Source organism: Xenopus laevis, chromosome 4S, assembly GCF_017654675.1.
Source record: "Xenopus laevis strain J_2021 chromosome 4S, Xenopus_laevis_v10.1, whole genome shotgun sequence".
NCBI classification, from domain to species: Eukaryota; Metazoa; Chordata; class Amphibia; order Anura; family Pipidae; genus Xenopus; species Xenopus laevis.
The window spans coordinates 21821578-21837000 of NC_054378.1; the positions used below are offsets into that span (position 1 = coordinate 21821578).

Sequence of the window (15423 nt, forward strand, 5' to 3'; positions counted from 1 at the left end):
TAATTTTAACAAGGCATTTTTATAAAGGAACCGGCAATTTATCTGGAGAAGTAGGAGGCCCCCTTCCTAAAAACACGGCGCATTCCGGGGGAACTCATTATTATACCAAAGTGAAGGACTAATAAGCACCCCCATCCCTGGGTTAATTGATAGCAAATCAAGGACAGGTTTAACTGTGATGTTGCCAGATTTAAAGGAACAGTACAGCTTTAATGAGAAGGAGAAGAGAAGGATAATTGAGATCAGAATTCTGTCTCTCTTCTTACCCTCTCCCCATATGCCATTTGCCCACATACCCCAACATTCCCTTTGTCTTGATTTAATTTAGAGATAAGCTAAATTAAATTAATTTGCTGCCCACCTCTCTCTGTAATATTCCACCTGATGTGGGCAGGGGGTGGGGCAACTTACCATGGTAGATTGTGCTGCTGTTGCTGCTGTTATAGGATTCCACTAGCGGCGCCTGCTCTTCCGACTGCTTCATTCTGCGCCCGCGGGTTCTGCTGTCAACATTTGATTGGACCATGAGAGGTTCCTGGCGCTTCTTCTTTTGTTTCTGCTCCAGTAACGCCCGCTGTTGGGGGGGGTACAGGTGCATTTAATTTAACAGTTTGCCATAGTCACAAACCCTAACCCTTTAGGGTTAGTTCACACAAGGAGATTCGAGGAGATTCGGCAAGATTTTGTCGACTAGTGACTAATCGGCTCTTCCAATGGGTGACAATCTCCCCGAACTGACTCTGCGTGTCTTCCCATCCGCTATAATGAAAAGTCGCCTGCACTAAAGCACATGCGGCGCTTCGTTTTCCGAAGTCCGAAGTTTCCTCGTAAGGCAACTTCTGAAAACGCAGCGTCGCGTGGGCTTTAGTTTGGGGAGAAGAAGTCTTGAAGAAGAGGCGATTAGTTGCCAGGTGACAAAATCTCCCCAAATCTCCAAAACTAACCCTTAGAAAGTACAGTAATTATAGATAGCAATATCCATCTGGCTGTTTATGTTCTCTGCACTGTTGGTTCTGACTCTTGAAACAATGTAGCCCAAGCCAGCTAATGAAAAGACTGGGTTTAAAACCAGCTTCAGCTATATTGTTTCAGGAGTCAGAATCAGAGAAGAGGAAGAAAAAGAGACAAACAAGAGCAATGTTATTGCCTGTAGAACAAGAGACTCACCTGCCTATCGAGCTTCTGTTGCCTCAAACTGCTGCTCTCATCATCTAAAACACTGGGGGTGAGAGAGAAATAAAACACAGTTAATTAAATAGAAGAGAGAAGGAGATACAGTGGGAACATTGTAGCAGCCACTTACCCATCTGCAATTGGTTTGAATAGAGAGAAAGGGGAGGGAGTTGCTATCCTGAACTTTTTATTTGATTTTCATTATTTTGTACTTCTATTAATACACTTGGCTTTTCTCATATAAATCACCCACATCTGACCCTTCATCACAAGTCTTTAAAAGAGCCAGACACCTATTGTTGCCACGCTCCCCAGTGAAGCCACATCCACTGACCACCATCCATGGCACTAAATTGCTTAATGATCATGAATTGTCTGTGAATCACTGGAAAGTTATTGGCTCTCTCTTGGCTCCTCCCCTCTTGTAATGGATGATGATGATGATGATGATGATGATGATGATGATGAAAACGAAGAAGATATGCTAGCCAAGCAGTTAAGAAAGTTCACAAGTATAATGTGAGATCCCTGTGTCCATGCCCCAGACCTTCAGCAAGAGGTGATAACCACAAGAGCTAGCACTCATGGGATGCCACGTAGTCATATAAAGCTAAATATTTTATCTATGATAATAATATTCTTAGTCTTATGTGTTGCACTTGGTTATAGAGTGTGTAACAGAGATATACAATGCATGATGTTTTCTATGCATCTGTTATGTAAATAAAATATTTTTATTTTATTTTGCCTGAATTGTGGGATTTCATGAGTCTCATCTCATCTAATTTCTTTTCTCCCTTTGTCTTCCCATTTGTCTCTCTCCTTCTGTCTCTCATGCCCTCTCCTTTCCTGTTCTCCCCCAACTGTTTGGCCTAACTCTCCCATATACTCCCTCTTCTCCCCTTATATCTTTCTCATCTCCATTTGTCTCTCTACTCCCTAACCCCCGTTCCCTTCTCTCCTTCTGTCTCTCATTCCCTCTCTTTTCCTATCCTCTCCCGACTGTTTAGCCTTACTCTCCCCCCTCTTCTCTACCATTTCTCATCCCCATTTGTCTCTCTTCTCCATAACTTCTCTTGGTCAGTATATCTCCCACAGGAGAACAGCCTAAGAGGGTTACAGTGGGCAATAGTAGATTATTTCTGGTCCCACAAAAAATCTAATTTAGAACTGCCCATGATGTACCAGTACAGGGACCTTGAGTGCTAATTGGGTTTTTACACTGGTGTCTGGGGTTGGGCGGCTCATAAGATTAGAGCAAATCAAGCAATCTGATCCTTTCAGAAATAAAAGGCACATTAATTATAAGAACATTGTGTGGCTTTCAGTGGCTTTTAAGGTTGATGCAGCACCCCGTCCCAATTTCCTCCTGTTATTGAATTTATTTGTGGTTTAATTGTACATTAGACAATCTGGGCACCAATCGGAGGCAGCGAGTCCCTTTTCTGAAATACACTGTGTCTGCGAAATAACAGAGATAAAAACAGCATTTGGAACATCTCAAATCCAATAATAAAGGGAATCTATTAAATGGCTCAGCCTGTTTTATGGTCTGGTGCTTGCAGAACAGTGCTGATTTTCTTGTGGTGTCCTTTTCATAGACCTGTATTATGGAATAAAACTGGCACTTCTGTGATTATAAGAAGGGGGCAGGGCTGCTCCTTTGAAGAATTTTACCCAGATCTAAGGATTTTTAAACCCAAGGAGGACATTTTTTTTTTGAATGTTGGAATTGTTTTTCATTCATCCCATTGCCGACTTTCTAAGGTTATTGGAATCAACTGCATAACATGTTCACTATTCTATATTAACGACAATTCCGTATATCCTTATGTATAAATACATATATATATATATATAGATATATCTATCTATCTATCTATATATATATATATATATATATATATATATATATATATATATATATATATATATATATAATAAAAGGCCCCAATGTGGGCCGAAATGTTGGAAATGCATTGTGAATAATATATATATATATATATATATATATATATATATATATATATATGCAGCTTAGGAACCGAAACGTAGGATTTATTAAACCTTCACTTTTGCTTCATACCACTGTTGTATTGTCAAAATTCCTAGGAGTGCCGTTGCTGCATTTTTACTATATATTTTTGACTGGCACCCAGGGTATACATGGACATGTGGTCGTGCTCTCCTTATGACTTTATATATATATATATATATATATATATATATATATATATATATATATATATATATATATATATATATATATATATATAGTTCCCCAAAATCACAGCACTCACGATACATAGATTCACCTTGCCTGGGTGCACGCAACGGTATCAAGTATACAATCCTCCAATGAAGCAGCCACACTCACAGGGCTTATCCAAAAGTATAAATGCTTTTATTTAGGAACTGACGTTTCGGCAGCAACTCAGCCTCAGCTTTGACAAAGGCTGAGTTGCAGCTAAACAAAAGCATTTATCCTTTTGGATAAACCCTGTGAGTGTGGCTGCTTCATTGGAGGATTATATATATATATATATATATATATATATATATATATATATATATATATTTTCTGTGTTCCCAGCATCCTTTACTGACAATGTCCTCTCATCTGGTGGTGGCAGAAAGACAAATATTACTACAAAAGGAGCAATTTTTTTTGTTTTTCCATTCGCCTTTTCTTGGCAGTTGTACAGTAATGCTATTGAATGTGGCAGCTGCACGCATGAACCTATTCCAGGAGCCAGAATTAATGGAGGCGTTTTGGAAGCGGAGTCGGATTCCACCCGGCACTTGGCATTGGGACACACAACTATATAAACACTCGCAGTCAGACAGGGATAAATAGTAGATTATTTCCATTGTGCGCACAAATCAGCTCTCATCCTTTCCTTGGCTTCACCGGATCCCAAGTTCCCAATTTTCAGGTCTTTTTTAATGGTATGGGTGGGATTCTGTCCTTCACTTCCCTCTGCAGTAGGAACTTGGGGGGAGGAAATGATACCAACCCACTAATGATAGGTCACTCTGAACTGTGTCTGATTGGTCAGAATTTAGTATCATGAGCTGCACACTGGACCCCAGTGATTACCTTGCGACACCTACACCAGCACCCTACTGTGTTCTGGCCTTGTTAGTTTGCAGGGGTGCAACTAAGCACCTATAAGTGTCATTTTTACAGTTGCCTTACCCCTTCCACAGATAGTACACTCTAACCTCCATGCCTCATATTACTACAGGTTTGGGACCTGTTATCCAGAATGCTCGGGACCCTGGGTCTTCCGGATAACAGATCCTTCTGTAATTTGAATCTCCATACCTTAAATATACCTTGAAAACCTGTAAACATGAAATAAACCAAATAGGCTGGTTCTATTTCCAATAAGGATTAATTATATCTTAGCTGGGATCAAGTACAAGCTACTGTTTTATTATTACAGAGAAAAAAGGAAATCATTTTTAAAAATTTGGATTATTTGATTATAATAGAGTCTATGCCTTTCCGTAATTCAGGGCTTTCTGGATAATGGGTTTCCAGATAACGGATCCATACCTGTACTAGAGGCCTAATGTCTGGGCCTCTGTCCGTGTCTCTATCCATTTATTCCTGTATATATAGTTTATATAAATTCTAAGGGGAAAAAATGTATTTGTGCACATAAGCCCCTCTAAGATGCCTTGATCCCAGTGCAGGCACAAACCCAGTAACCCCACTACACCTTTACAGAGAACTCAATGTGATATGTGCCTCCTAATTATGGAATCTTTATGGTGATCCTCCCTCCTAACTGCCCATAAATCATTTGCAGTTGGGAAATCTCATTCTGGAGCTGAAGGGCCACAGTTCAAGGGTCCAACAATTATACATTGATCCATCTTTCCTTGACTCTTAAAACTCCAGCAATTGGGAGACTTAGGTCAACATCAGGAGGTCCCCTCTGCTTTTTACATTGCACCCTATCTAACAATCCCAAGCATTGCAATTCAAACAACCCTGAGTAACGGAACCAACTTTACATTCTTGCTCAAGTCTCACTATTCTTCCATTTTTCCTGTTGACCGAATGAGAGAATGAAAGCTCATATGGAAATCTGTTTATTGGGGAACGAGCTCCCCGGAAGAGCAACAGGATTTGTTCTGCCACTTGGCAAGGAAACCTCAGGCCTCAATGGTTCTTTCAGGATAAGAGTGAATACAAGAGGCCATACATGTCTCATTCTGCATTCATTTCCCACATCTGTTCCGGAGAAGGAAGAGGCAAATCCTGGTACGAAGGAAATCTACATAAGGCACTAACCCAAAACTGCCCGGCCGTCAGGCCTATAGACGAGTAGTGTTTGGCTACACCTGCTCATTATAGCAAAGACACAATGGCCACACTCTGTATTCCACCACTGCTTCCTCTACCCTTGCCAGTTACATACATCTTCCTCTTACTAATAAAATATAACTTGTGCTTTGGAAAGCAGGGGGTGGAATATGAGATAGGCATTCTATTGATTTGGCTCGTTTGCATTCAGTTCCAGAGGAACACAGCTGCTTCTGTTGTCTGTGACCCAAGAAGATGTGGAAAGATATTTTTCCTCTCCATAGCAACATTACTTTCTCTGACACCCCCAAAGGCCTCACTTTGACTTCTTGTCTGAATGAGGCTGAAAATAACATGAATCCATTGACTTGACTTTTGAAAAACCTTGATGTTGGGCGGCAGAATGAGCAATACAAACTTGGGGGGGGTAACGATGACCAAGGGAACCATAAATACATGAGACTCTTTCCTCCTACAGAAGCTCCTGAGCCAAACTGTAGACCAACCAAACACTGTGTCACTACCTCTTGGGAACTCTATTACTCTCTTGCAGTGTCGGACTGGGACCCCAGGAGCCCACTAAAAAATCCTTAGGCCAGGGGACCACTAAAAAGCATGAAGGCCCCCTGCATGTTGCAACTTGACTTCAGTAATAAGGATACATTGATATGTTATCAGTTACTATTTAGCTGAAGGTCTCGATGATCAAATATATTATATTAATTATATTAATCCCCTGTAACCCATTTATACCTCCTGTCCTTGTCTCATCTTCCCACTGGCACCATCACTGTTCAACGTGTTCTATTAAAAAGGACATCACACAGTTACAGATAGACAGATAGATATGTAGACAAATGGAAAGACAGACAGATGGATATATAGATGCCTGATAGATATAGACAGACAGACAAATTAATTTGATTCATTAATGGATGACATAAACAGACAGCTCAATAGATATATGATAGATTGATAGATAGATAGATAGATAGATAGATAGATAGATAGATAGATAGATAGATAGATAGATAGACCGGGTGACCAACAGGCTAATAATCCGTTGTCTGTCTAGCCCAGAAAGCATGCTGGGAACTGTGGTGCACCTATTCGTGTTGAACACATTCACATCAAAGTACATTCATGGGGGGGGTCAAATTCATTATACTGTGCAAATAGAGCCCCGGTTCTCTAAAATGGAGTGTTGCATGTTGCAGGTAACAAAATGGCACTGTGGTACCTGCGCTCTCCAAGGGGTTAAGCGCAGGCAGACTTGCAAGAACAAGAGAAATTAAGGGAAAGAAATGGATTGTCACAGGGCGAGCTGGGAAGTTGTGGGATTCTCTCCCTGATGCAGTTGGTTGATACATTAGATAGGAACAAGGAAGGTCCGGATACAGGGTTACTGATTTATATTGGTACAATGTTTATACAGGGAGTTGGAGTGGGCAACACTTGGGCATCTCCAGTACAGCATGGGAAAGCAAAGGGCAGCAGGGAGTAGTAAAACCTGCATCTGACACTGATGTGTCCAGTTCTTATTTAAAGGTGAAGTTACCCTTGTATTTATTAGTCACATAAACAGCTTTGAGTTGGTCAGTGACCCAAGACAATCTTTCCAGAACCCCCTATTTAAGTTTTGCATCTCCGAACAGTTTGGAAAGTGCTCTGCAACTAAAGTGTTACATATAAGCGCTCATCAGCTGAATCAGCACATAGCTTTCCTACACGTGAGTGACAAGCGCCAACTCGTTAACACAAACACATAATGACTGATGTTTCAATGATTATCGTAAATCACGTCAGTCGCACAACAGCCAATTATCCGCATGTTACTACACAATTCATTATCCTGATAAAGCCCATCACTGGGTGGGGTTCCATGTCCACTTACCAGTGTGAAAGGTAAAGAATCACCGGCACAACGTGGGTATTTCTAGCATTTCGTTTATTGCAGATGCCCCAAAACGTTGCATTATCTAAGGGATAATGTACCCCCTACTGTAATTGATAAGGATATTAGAATTCACTGATGGGTTATGTGACATATAAAGGCACAAGGCCAGAGGCGCAACTAGATATTACTGGGCCCCACAGCAAATAATTTTTCAGGCCCCTGAAATATAGAGGTTGACTTGTTTTACCAATATTTATTGAAACTGTATATGAATTAGGGCCTCATGGGGCCCCTATACCTCCTGGGCTCCCTTGCAACCGCAGGGTCTGCTTCCTCTATAGTTACACCCCTGCACAAGGCTGTGTTATACAGGAAACTCTGAGTATCAGACATGCATTATAAGGGATAATGTACCCCCTACTAGAAGTCATTGATGGGTTCTGTGACCACCATATAAAGGCACAAGGCCCAGACTGATTTACATAGTTAGGTAAAACAATTATATTGCTATAAGTAATAATGTAACTACCTGGACATTGCCTAGTTTGTTGGCACAATAAACCACTTTCACTGGATTCAGAGTGCTGCAGCGTGTTTTTCTTTGAGTTATACCTGGATCTGTTCAGTGACTGACAGTCCAGTTTCCAGAGCACATTAAAGGATTGATTGCCCCCAGCCATTCAGTGCAGGACAGTGTGCGTAACACAGATTTAATGACACAATATAGCGCTGCATTAATGGATGATTGTATCACACGCAGACTGGACTGGAATAAAAGTAAAAACTATTTTCTTGCCCAGGGCAAATGTGGAACTTTAAATAAACCAAGAAAGCAGCAGTCAGTGCTTTGTTTGTCCTTTAAACCCACACACCTGATATCCTTCGGCACAGGCAGAACATTACATAGGGGATGATGTGGCTTCACACTGTGACACTTTAATACTCCGATCACCTCGGCTAATACAGTGATTTCCTTTTTATTTCTGTTACCAGTAGCGATTGTTTTATCTAATGTTCCTTTCATTTAGGAAACTGTTCAGACTCAGTGCATTAAATGAGCCATTAACCGACGACATTTACACTAATAAAATCCCAACAGACCATAAGCGGCATTTATTGCGGCAAGATTTTCTCTCTTTTGCCTTTTGTCTTCCCGTATCTATTGGTGGGTAAACAAAACGCAATAAAGCCTGCAGCGCAGACAGATTGAATGAAAGTTACAGAGTTTCACTGATTTCTAGAAGTTTCGCTGGTTTTACACATGATTATAACCTGTAGCCAATCAGAACATTGGAATATTCCCAGAACTAGGCTAACCTGTAGCCAATCAGGTCAATAGACCAATCCCTGCAGGGGTAAACTACTCTGTAGCAAATCATGGTGCTGTACAATTTTAGCACTTTAACACCTAGCAGCCAATCAGAATAACCACAGGGCAAAATTAACCTGAACCCAAGTACTGGAACATTCTCAGGACTAGACCAATTAGTCAATCAGAACATTCCCAGGATTAAGAGGTCATACATACAGAGATCTGCTGATCAATATCCGGCTGATCCGATCAGATCACAGCAAGGAGAATATGGTCAGTTGGATCGAGGACAGCATTGACAACCCAATGCAGTCCTCAATCCAACGGGATTTTTAAATCTGCCTGATCAACATCTGGGCAATTTTCGGCCAGATACCGATCGGGGAAGCCCATCGAAGGGCCCCATACACTGCCCAATAAGATGACAACTTACTCTGTCTGCAGCTTATACAGACCCATGTATGTATATTATGACCAGCCTTAGCCAGAGTATTAGAATATTCACAAGACTTGACCATGCTGTAGACAATTAAAGTATGGCAACCAGTGTCGCACTGGGGTGTTTGAAGCCCACTGGTGCTGCAATCCCAAAGGCCCTCCATATCACCTCAAGGGCCGATTATCCAGATATCCATAACACTTCTCTCTACCGTTCTGCATAGTGTACCACTTATCACATTATCAGACAAAAGGGGGTGGACTGAAGATCATCTAGGTGAGTGGGTCTGGGTCGGCAGGGCCCATGAGGCTGGGGGCCACTGTTTTTTTTCCTAGTGTCCCGCCAACCCAGTCGGACCCTGAAGGAAACACTTTGAGGGCTAAACCAGTTTGTAGCCCATCAGAACCTTAGAACATTCTCAGCACTGGAACAGCTTGCAGCCAATTAGAACATTAAAATGTTTACATGACTGTACCTGCTGTCGCCAATCAGAGCATAAGATCACAGCAACTCAACTTCAGCAAAAGTCCATTTTTGGGAACCTTTCCATTTAACAACCTTGCATTGTCCACATACAGCATCCTATGACTGCCTGAGGGACATTCAGATTTCTGAGTACAAAAAACCCTCCCAACCACGTTCCATCCCTTTCTCCTTCCTTTTGTGCCAACGTGGAAAAAAAAATATCCCTCTCCTGCCCACGCACCGGCTTTGTAAATGTCTCGGCGTCGGCAGCTGCGTCATCCATATTTGGCTTTCTTTTTTGTACTTTTTTTTTCATTTTAGGGTCAAATTTGGAAGAGAGGTTACAATGTGGAAGGAGATGTGCAATCAGTGACCCCAGACAACTGAACTACAACTCCCAGCACTCTGTGTGGAAGGATACATCATAATAATAAAGTCTTTTGTGCATTTACCCAGGAGTCTTTCTGAGATCAGCGCCCCCTACAGACAAACAAATACACCTACCACCTGAGAATAAGGAATACATGGATCTTGGGGAGTTACGCAGACCTTTCATAAGGCCTGGCCAAATATACTTTTTTGATGAAGTTCCCCTTCAATGCTTTTTTTCTGTTTCTCTTTTTTTCTCTCATTTTTATTCCTCCCCTTCTAAATCAATTAATGAAGAATCTATAATCTGTACAGACTGAGGCGGGGTCTATGCAGAAGTGAAGATAAAGGGAAAGGTGGTTGAATATTTCCAGGCTCTGGAGATGAGCTGCCCCTTTAAGCAGCGGACCCTTGAAGCACTAGGCAGAGGGTTCGGGAGAAGTGACGCAAGCTGGGTGACAAGGAGCCCTGGTAACTTATAGCAACTGACAGCCAATTACAGGGCCCCTGAGCCGTTGTGCTGCCATGGAGATCGCAGCTTGGAGCCAACAGAGAAAGCTGATAAATAAACAGACCAAACAGGGACATCTGGGGCCCTATTCCTGGCTGTATCCTTTAAATTCAGTACAAAGTAGTAGTAGCTCACGCACACCTGTTCTGTGTAGATAATTCCAATTTCCTTGGTGCACAGTGATAGAGGTAACCGGCAACCTCAAATCTGATACTAAGAAAAGGCACACTGGCACACAAGCTGTGAATGCAGGTGAACACCTTGCAAAGATTTATTACCGGAAGTGCAACGTTTCGGGGCAAGCCCCTTTGTCAAGCATGACAAAGGGGCTTGCCCCGAAACGTTGCACTTCCGGTAATAAATCTTTGCAAGGTGTTCACCTGCATTCACAGCTTGTGTGCCAGTGTGCCTTTTCTTAGTCCTTTAAATTCAGGCCAGATACTGATTCAGCAGCCGACGTGGTTACTGAGCAATTCACTTCATTCCACAGACTGCAGCAGCAATTCCAATTAATTACTGATCGACTGTTGCCTGTTATAATGGGAAAGGTGGCGGAGAGAGACCCACATCCAAGAGGGGCCCCCTTTTAACGTAGACCCTTGTAAGGGGCCCATACTCACAACATTGACCACAAAGTGGGTTTTTTATGTGTGGCTCAGGTGAGCAGGTACCTATGTACAGAGCTGCATGATATTGCCATAGCAACCAACTGATCGTCATGCACTCATTCCCTCAATCAGCTTCAGGAGACTCATTAGTGGGACAGAGCAGACTGCGGGCCCAATTACACAATTTACATTCCCCCCATACACACCAAGTGTTGGAGTAACGATGGTTCCTCCAATCTAATGTCACCTTTCTGAATCAGGTGTTCCAAGTGCAATGGAGCTCATGGCACCAGGTTGTTGTATGTTATTCTGATAGATATGTGGCATTCTCCATCTCAATCTCCACAATCTCTATCTCGCCCTACTGTCTCCATCTTGCCCTGCTGTCTCCATCTTGCCTCGCTGTCTCAATCTTGTCCTGCTGTCTCCATCTTGTCCTACTGTCTCCATCCTGCCCTACTGTCTCCATCCTGCCCTACTGTCTCCATCTTGTCCTACTGTCTCCATCTTGCCCTACTGTCACCATCTTGCCCTGCTGTCTCCATCTTGCCCTACTGTCTCCATCTTGTCCTACAGTCTCCATCTTATCCTGCTGTCTCCATCTTCCCTTTATGTCTTCATCTTGCCATACTGTCTCCATCTTGCTCTGCTGTTTCCATTTTGCTCAACTGTCTCCATCTTGTCCTGCTGCCTCAGTCTTGCCCGACTGTCTCCATCTTGTCCTACTGTCTATACTTTGCCCACGGTTTCCATATTGCCCTACTGTCTCCATCTTATTTTACTTTCTTCAACTTTCCCAACCATTGGGTCCCTGCACCCATCGCACCCTATAACCATGTTGCCTCACTGTCTCCATCGAGCTTTAACATCACCATATGGCCCTAATTTACCAGATATCCCCTTGCTAACTACCATTGGTGCTCTGCAGGCACCCACCATGAATAGAGTATAAGATAGTTCCCACTGCTTGCACCTCCTACAGCTACTTCTCCTTCACTATAAATAAGGCAAGGTTTCATAAATGCCAGGAGTTGATTACTATCACAATAGTTTATATGTACAGTGTGTATTTGAATAATTAGGGCTCAGGCCCAGTTTGGAATTATCTGAAGAATGTATGTGGTGGGGGTACAGTAACTGAAAAACTTCAACAACAATTTATAAGTTTGGCTCCTAATGTATAGAGAAACCCAAGCACATCATAACTTTAGCTTTTGGCTGCCAGTAACAGTCACCCTGCTATAGTTCCAGGGGTACCCAGGGCACAAATAAGCACTCACCTCAAAATCTCCCCCTAACTGGCCTTCAGACTGGGCCCCCTTAGCTAATAACAAGGTTACAGATATATAGAAACATTGGGGTTTACAGTCACCCTGCTATAGTTCCAGGGGTACCCAGGGCACAAATAAGCACTCACCCCAAATCCAGGGGCGATCCTGGGCATTTTGCTGCCTGAGGCAGCCTTCCTTTTGCCACCCCCACCCCTCCCCACGGCACTTACCTTTTTAGCACCGGAGGGGGTCCGGGGTGATCAACGTCGCTAGTGCAGAGAGCGCAATTGCATTCTCTGCACTAGAGGAGCTGAATTTCCGGATTGAAAAATGTAAATTCGGCTCTTAGTTACCAGGAGCGGCAACCTGGCAACCAGGGGGGCGCTGCCACCTGAGGCCAGTGTCTCAACTCTCCTCATTGGTGGAGCGCCCCTGCCCAAAACTTCACCTAATTGGCCTTCAGGTTTGACCCCCTTCGCTCATAATAAGGTTACAGATATCTAGACACATTGGGGAAACAGTCACCCTGCTTTAGTTCCAGGGGTACCCAGGGCACAAATAAGCACTCACCCCAAATTTTCCCCTAACTGGCCTTCAGACTTGACCCCCTTAGCTCATAATAAGGTTACAGATATCTAGACACATTGGGGTAACAGTCACCCTGCTATAGTTCCAGGGGTACCCAGGGCACAAATAAGCACTCACCCCAAAATCTCCTCCTAACTGGCCTTCAGACTGGGCCCCCTTAGCTCATAATAAGGTTACAGATATATAGACACATTGGGGAACAGTCACCCTGCAATAGTTCCAGGGGTACCCAGGGCACAAATAAGCACTCACCCCAAATCTTTCCCTAACTGACCTTCAGGCTGGGCTCCCTTAGCTCATAACAAGGTTACAGATATATAGAAACATTGGGGTAACAGTTACTGCTATAGAGGTGTACCCAGAGCAGAACTTTACCCATTTGGGCTGCCCCCCCATCATAACCATCATCAGAGCTGTAGTAATTTGGGAGGTTCTGCTTTAGGGCAACGTGTTCCAATTTACCTGTAAGGGATCCAGTCTGACTGGTGCTTAGAAGTCATCGTTCCCGAAAAGCAGAGGTTGCTCCTCAGTACGAAGGGCCCCGAGACAAGAAGTGAACCTGTTCAGACCCCATACAGACATTGGGCATCTAGTCAGCAGCATCCTCTGGAAGGCAGGGAGCACCCAGGCTCACCAGCAAGGGTGAGAAGTTGAGATTTGGGGGTCCTGGGATTGAAATGAGGGTGATTATCCCAGTAATGCACTCATAACCCCGGTTTTGCTGATAGCCATAGAAGGGGATGGTGGAGGCTGGTGCAGGGTGCATGAGCTTGAAGGTTGGTGCTTTAGGTTCTCCTCACCCAGACTGAGCCCTCCTGGAGCCTCTCAGCACAGTCCTGTTGCACCATGGAGCCCCCACAATCTTCCGCTGCTCAATAGTGATGATGCCAAGAGCAGCCCCCAGCACTGCCCGGCCCACTGCAGCCTCAGCATCTGAAGGCAATGAGTAGCCAGTGTTCATTTAATATCCATCTCTACTCTTTCCCTGCAAAGCAGCTCCGTTCTCCAGCCTCCAGCTCCATATCAGCAGCAGAAGTGGTACAGCCCCCCTGTGATCTCATCTGCCAGTCACCAGGCTGCACACAAAACCCGAGCCGGACCACTCAGGCCTCCCCAGCAACCGGCTCATTACTGCTGGCAGCACAAGGAAACATTATACACAGAGATTACTTGCCCTTTAACCCATTCAATGTCAGGGGCATCCTCAAAGAAAAGAGTTACAATGTATCACAGGAGACCTTCCTCTCTTCCTGCTGCCCCTTCCCTTGAACAAGCTGTGACACTAACCACAAGAGCTAGCAAACGATGTCAGGGATATCTAATATGTGGCCCATCAATAATTTCTGGACTACAATTCCCAGCATGCCCTCGCAGCCTTAAACTGATGAGTATAACAAAGTAGGGTGTAATTTGATCCTTGGTTCTGATCTGTTGTTGTTTTTTTTTTAAATTCATCACAATCCCAGTTTCCATGGATACTCGCTCCTCTTAAGCCGATAATTGGGGTTCAGAGAGGACGGCTCCTCTTCAAGATACAAACCTGGTGCTTCTAATTATTGTTTCACTCACTGGAGACATCAAAGGAGCTTGCACTCGTTATTTTGTATCACAGGACTGCGGAAGCGAGGATTCAGGAACTTGAAGATACAGGGCGGGAAGATACAGCAAATTTCATCCTGGGAGTAAATGGGGTAACTCATAACAGAGTGACCTGATACTTTTCTGGTTGCTGGGTCAGTGACAACGTTACTTTTTTCCTGAGCTTTCTCACATTTCTCCACCAACACTGCTGTCCTGTGTTTCCCCTTTACTATTTCAGTCATCAAACATGTCTCTACCTCCAGCACCCACTGCCCTCTCATCCAATCAAATGATGATGATTCAGGGCAGGAGGGCATCACAATAGCCCTTGGGGTGAATACAGCTTAAGGACACATTATATTGTATAACTCATCCCTCCACAACTGAGGACTAAACTGAACCCTAATATGTGTATTCAAATAGATTCTGCTACTTTCAGGAGTCAGAACCAACAGTGCATAGATTATAAACAACAAGCCTCATTTTACTTTCCAGGGTAAACGTTGCTGACATCTTCCCCTGAATATTTAAGAAAATCATTGTTTTCCGGCTTCAGAAGCCATTTTCATATCTCTGATCACTGCCAGTTCTGACTGTTAGCACCCCGGCCTGACACATTTACTTAATTAAGCCACAAAACTGCTGTCATTTTCTGTTCTTTATTCAACTGAGCAAATAGGCTTCCCATCTCATCCCATTAATACTGGCCTAGTGGCCTTCTATGCTGCAGACTGTGCTGATTTCTAAGCAGCCATGCAACCTGCACCTGAAATGACAATAACTTAGCCGGGTGAGACTGGGGAGCGCGGGTGCTGACAGGGAACACACTAAGCGCCAACTACAGCCTCCATACAGGTAACAGCACCCTACGACTTATATTTCTCAGGGAAT

At 43.5% G+C, this 15423-nt stretch overlaps 1 protein-coding gene across 5 annotated transcripts in view; it reads right to left on the reverse strand.

Moving 5' to 3' along the window:
• tub.S (TUB bipartite transcription factor S homeolog) overlaps positions 1 to 15423 on the reverse strand; it is a 57657-nt gene that overhangs the window by 21854 nt on the left and 20380 nt on the right. For 3 of the 5 annotated variants that reach the window (NM_001092699.1, XM_041591316.1, XM_041591318.1), the window contains 2 exon segments: positions 412 to 574; positions 1168 to 1219. In NM_001092699.1, the coding sequence (NP_001086168.1) occupies positions 412 to 574; positions 1168 to 1219 (215 nt within the window). 5 annotated transcript variants of the gene reach the window in all.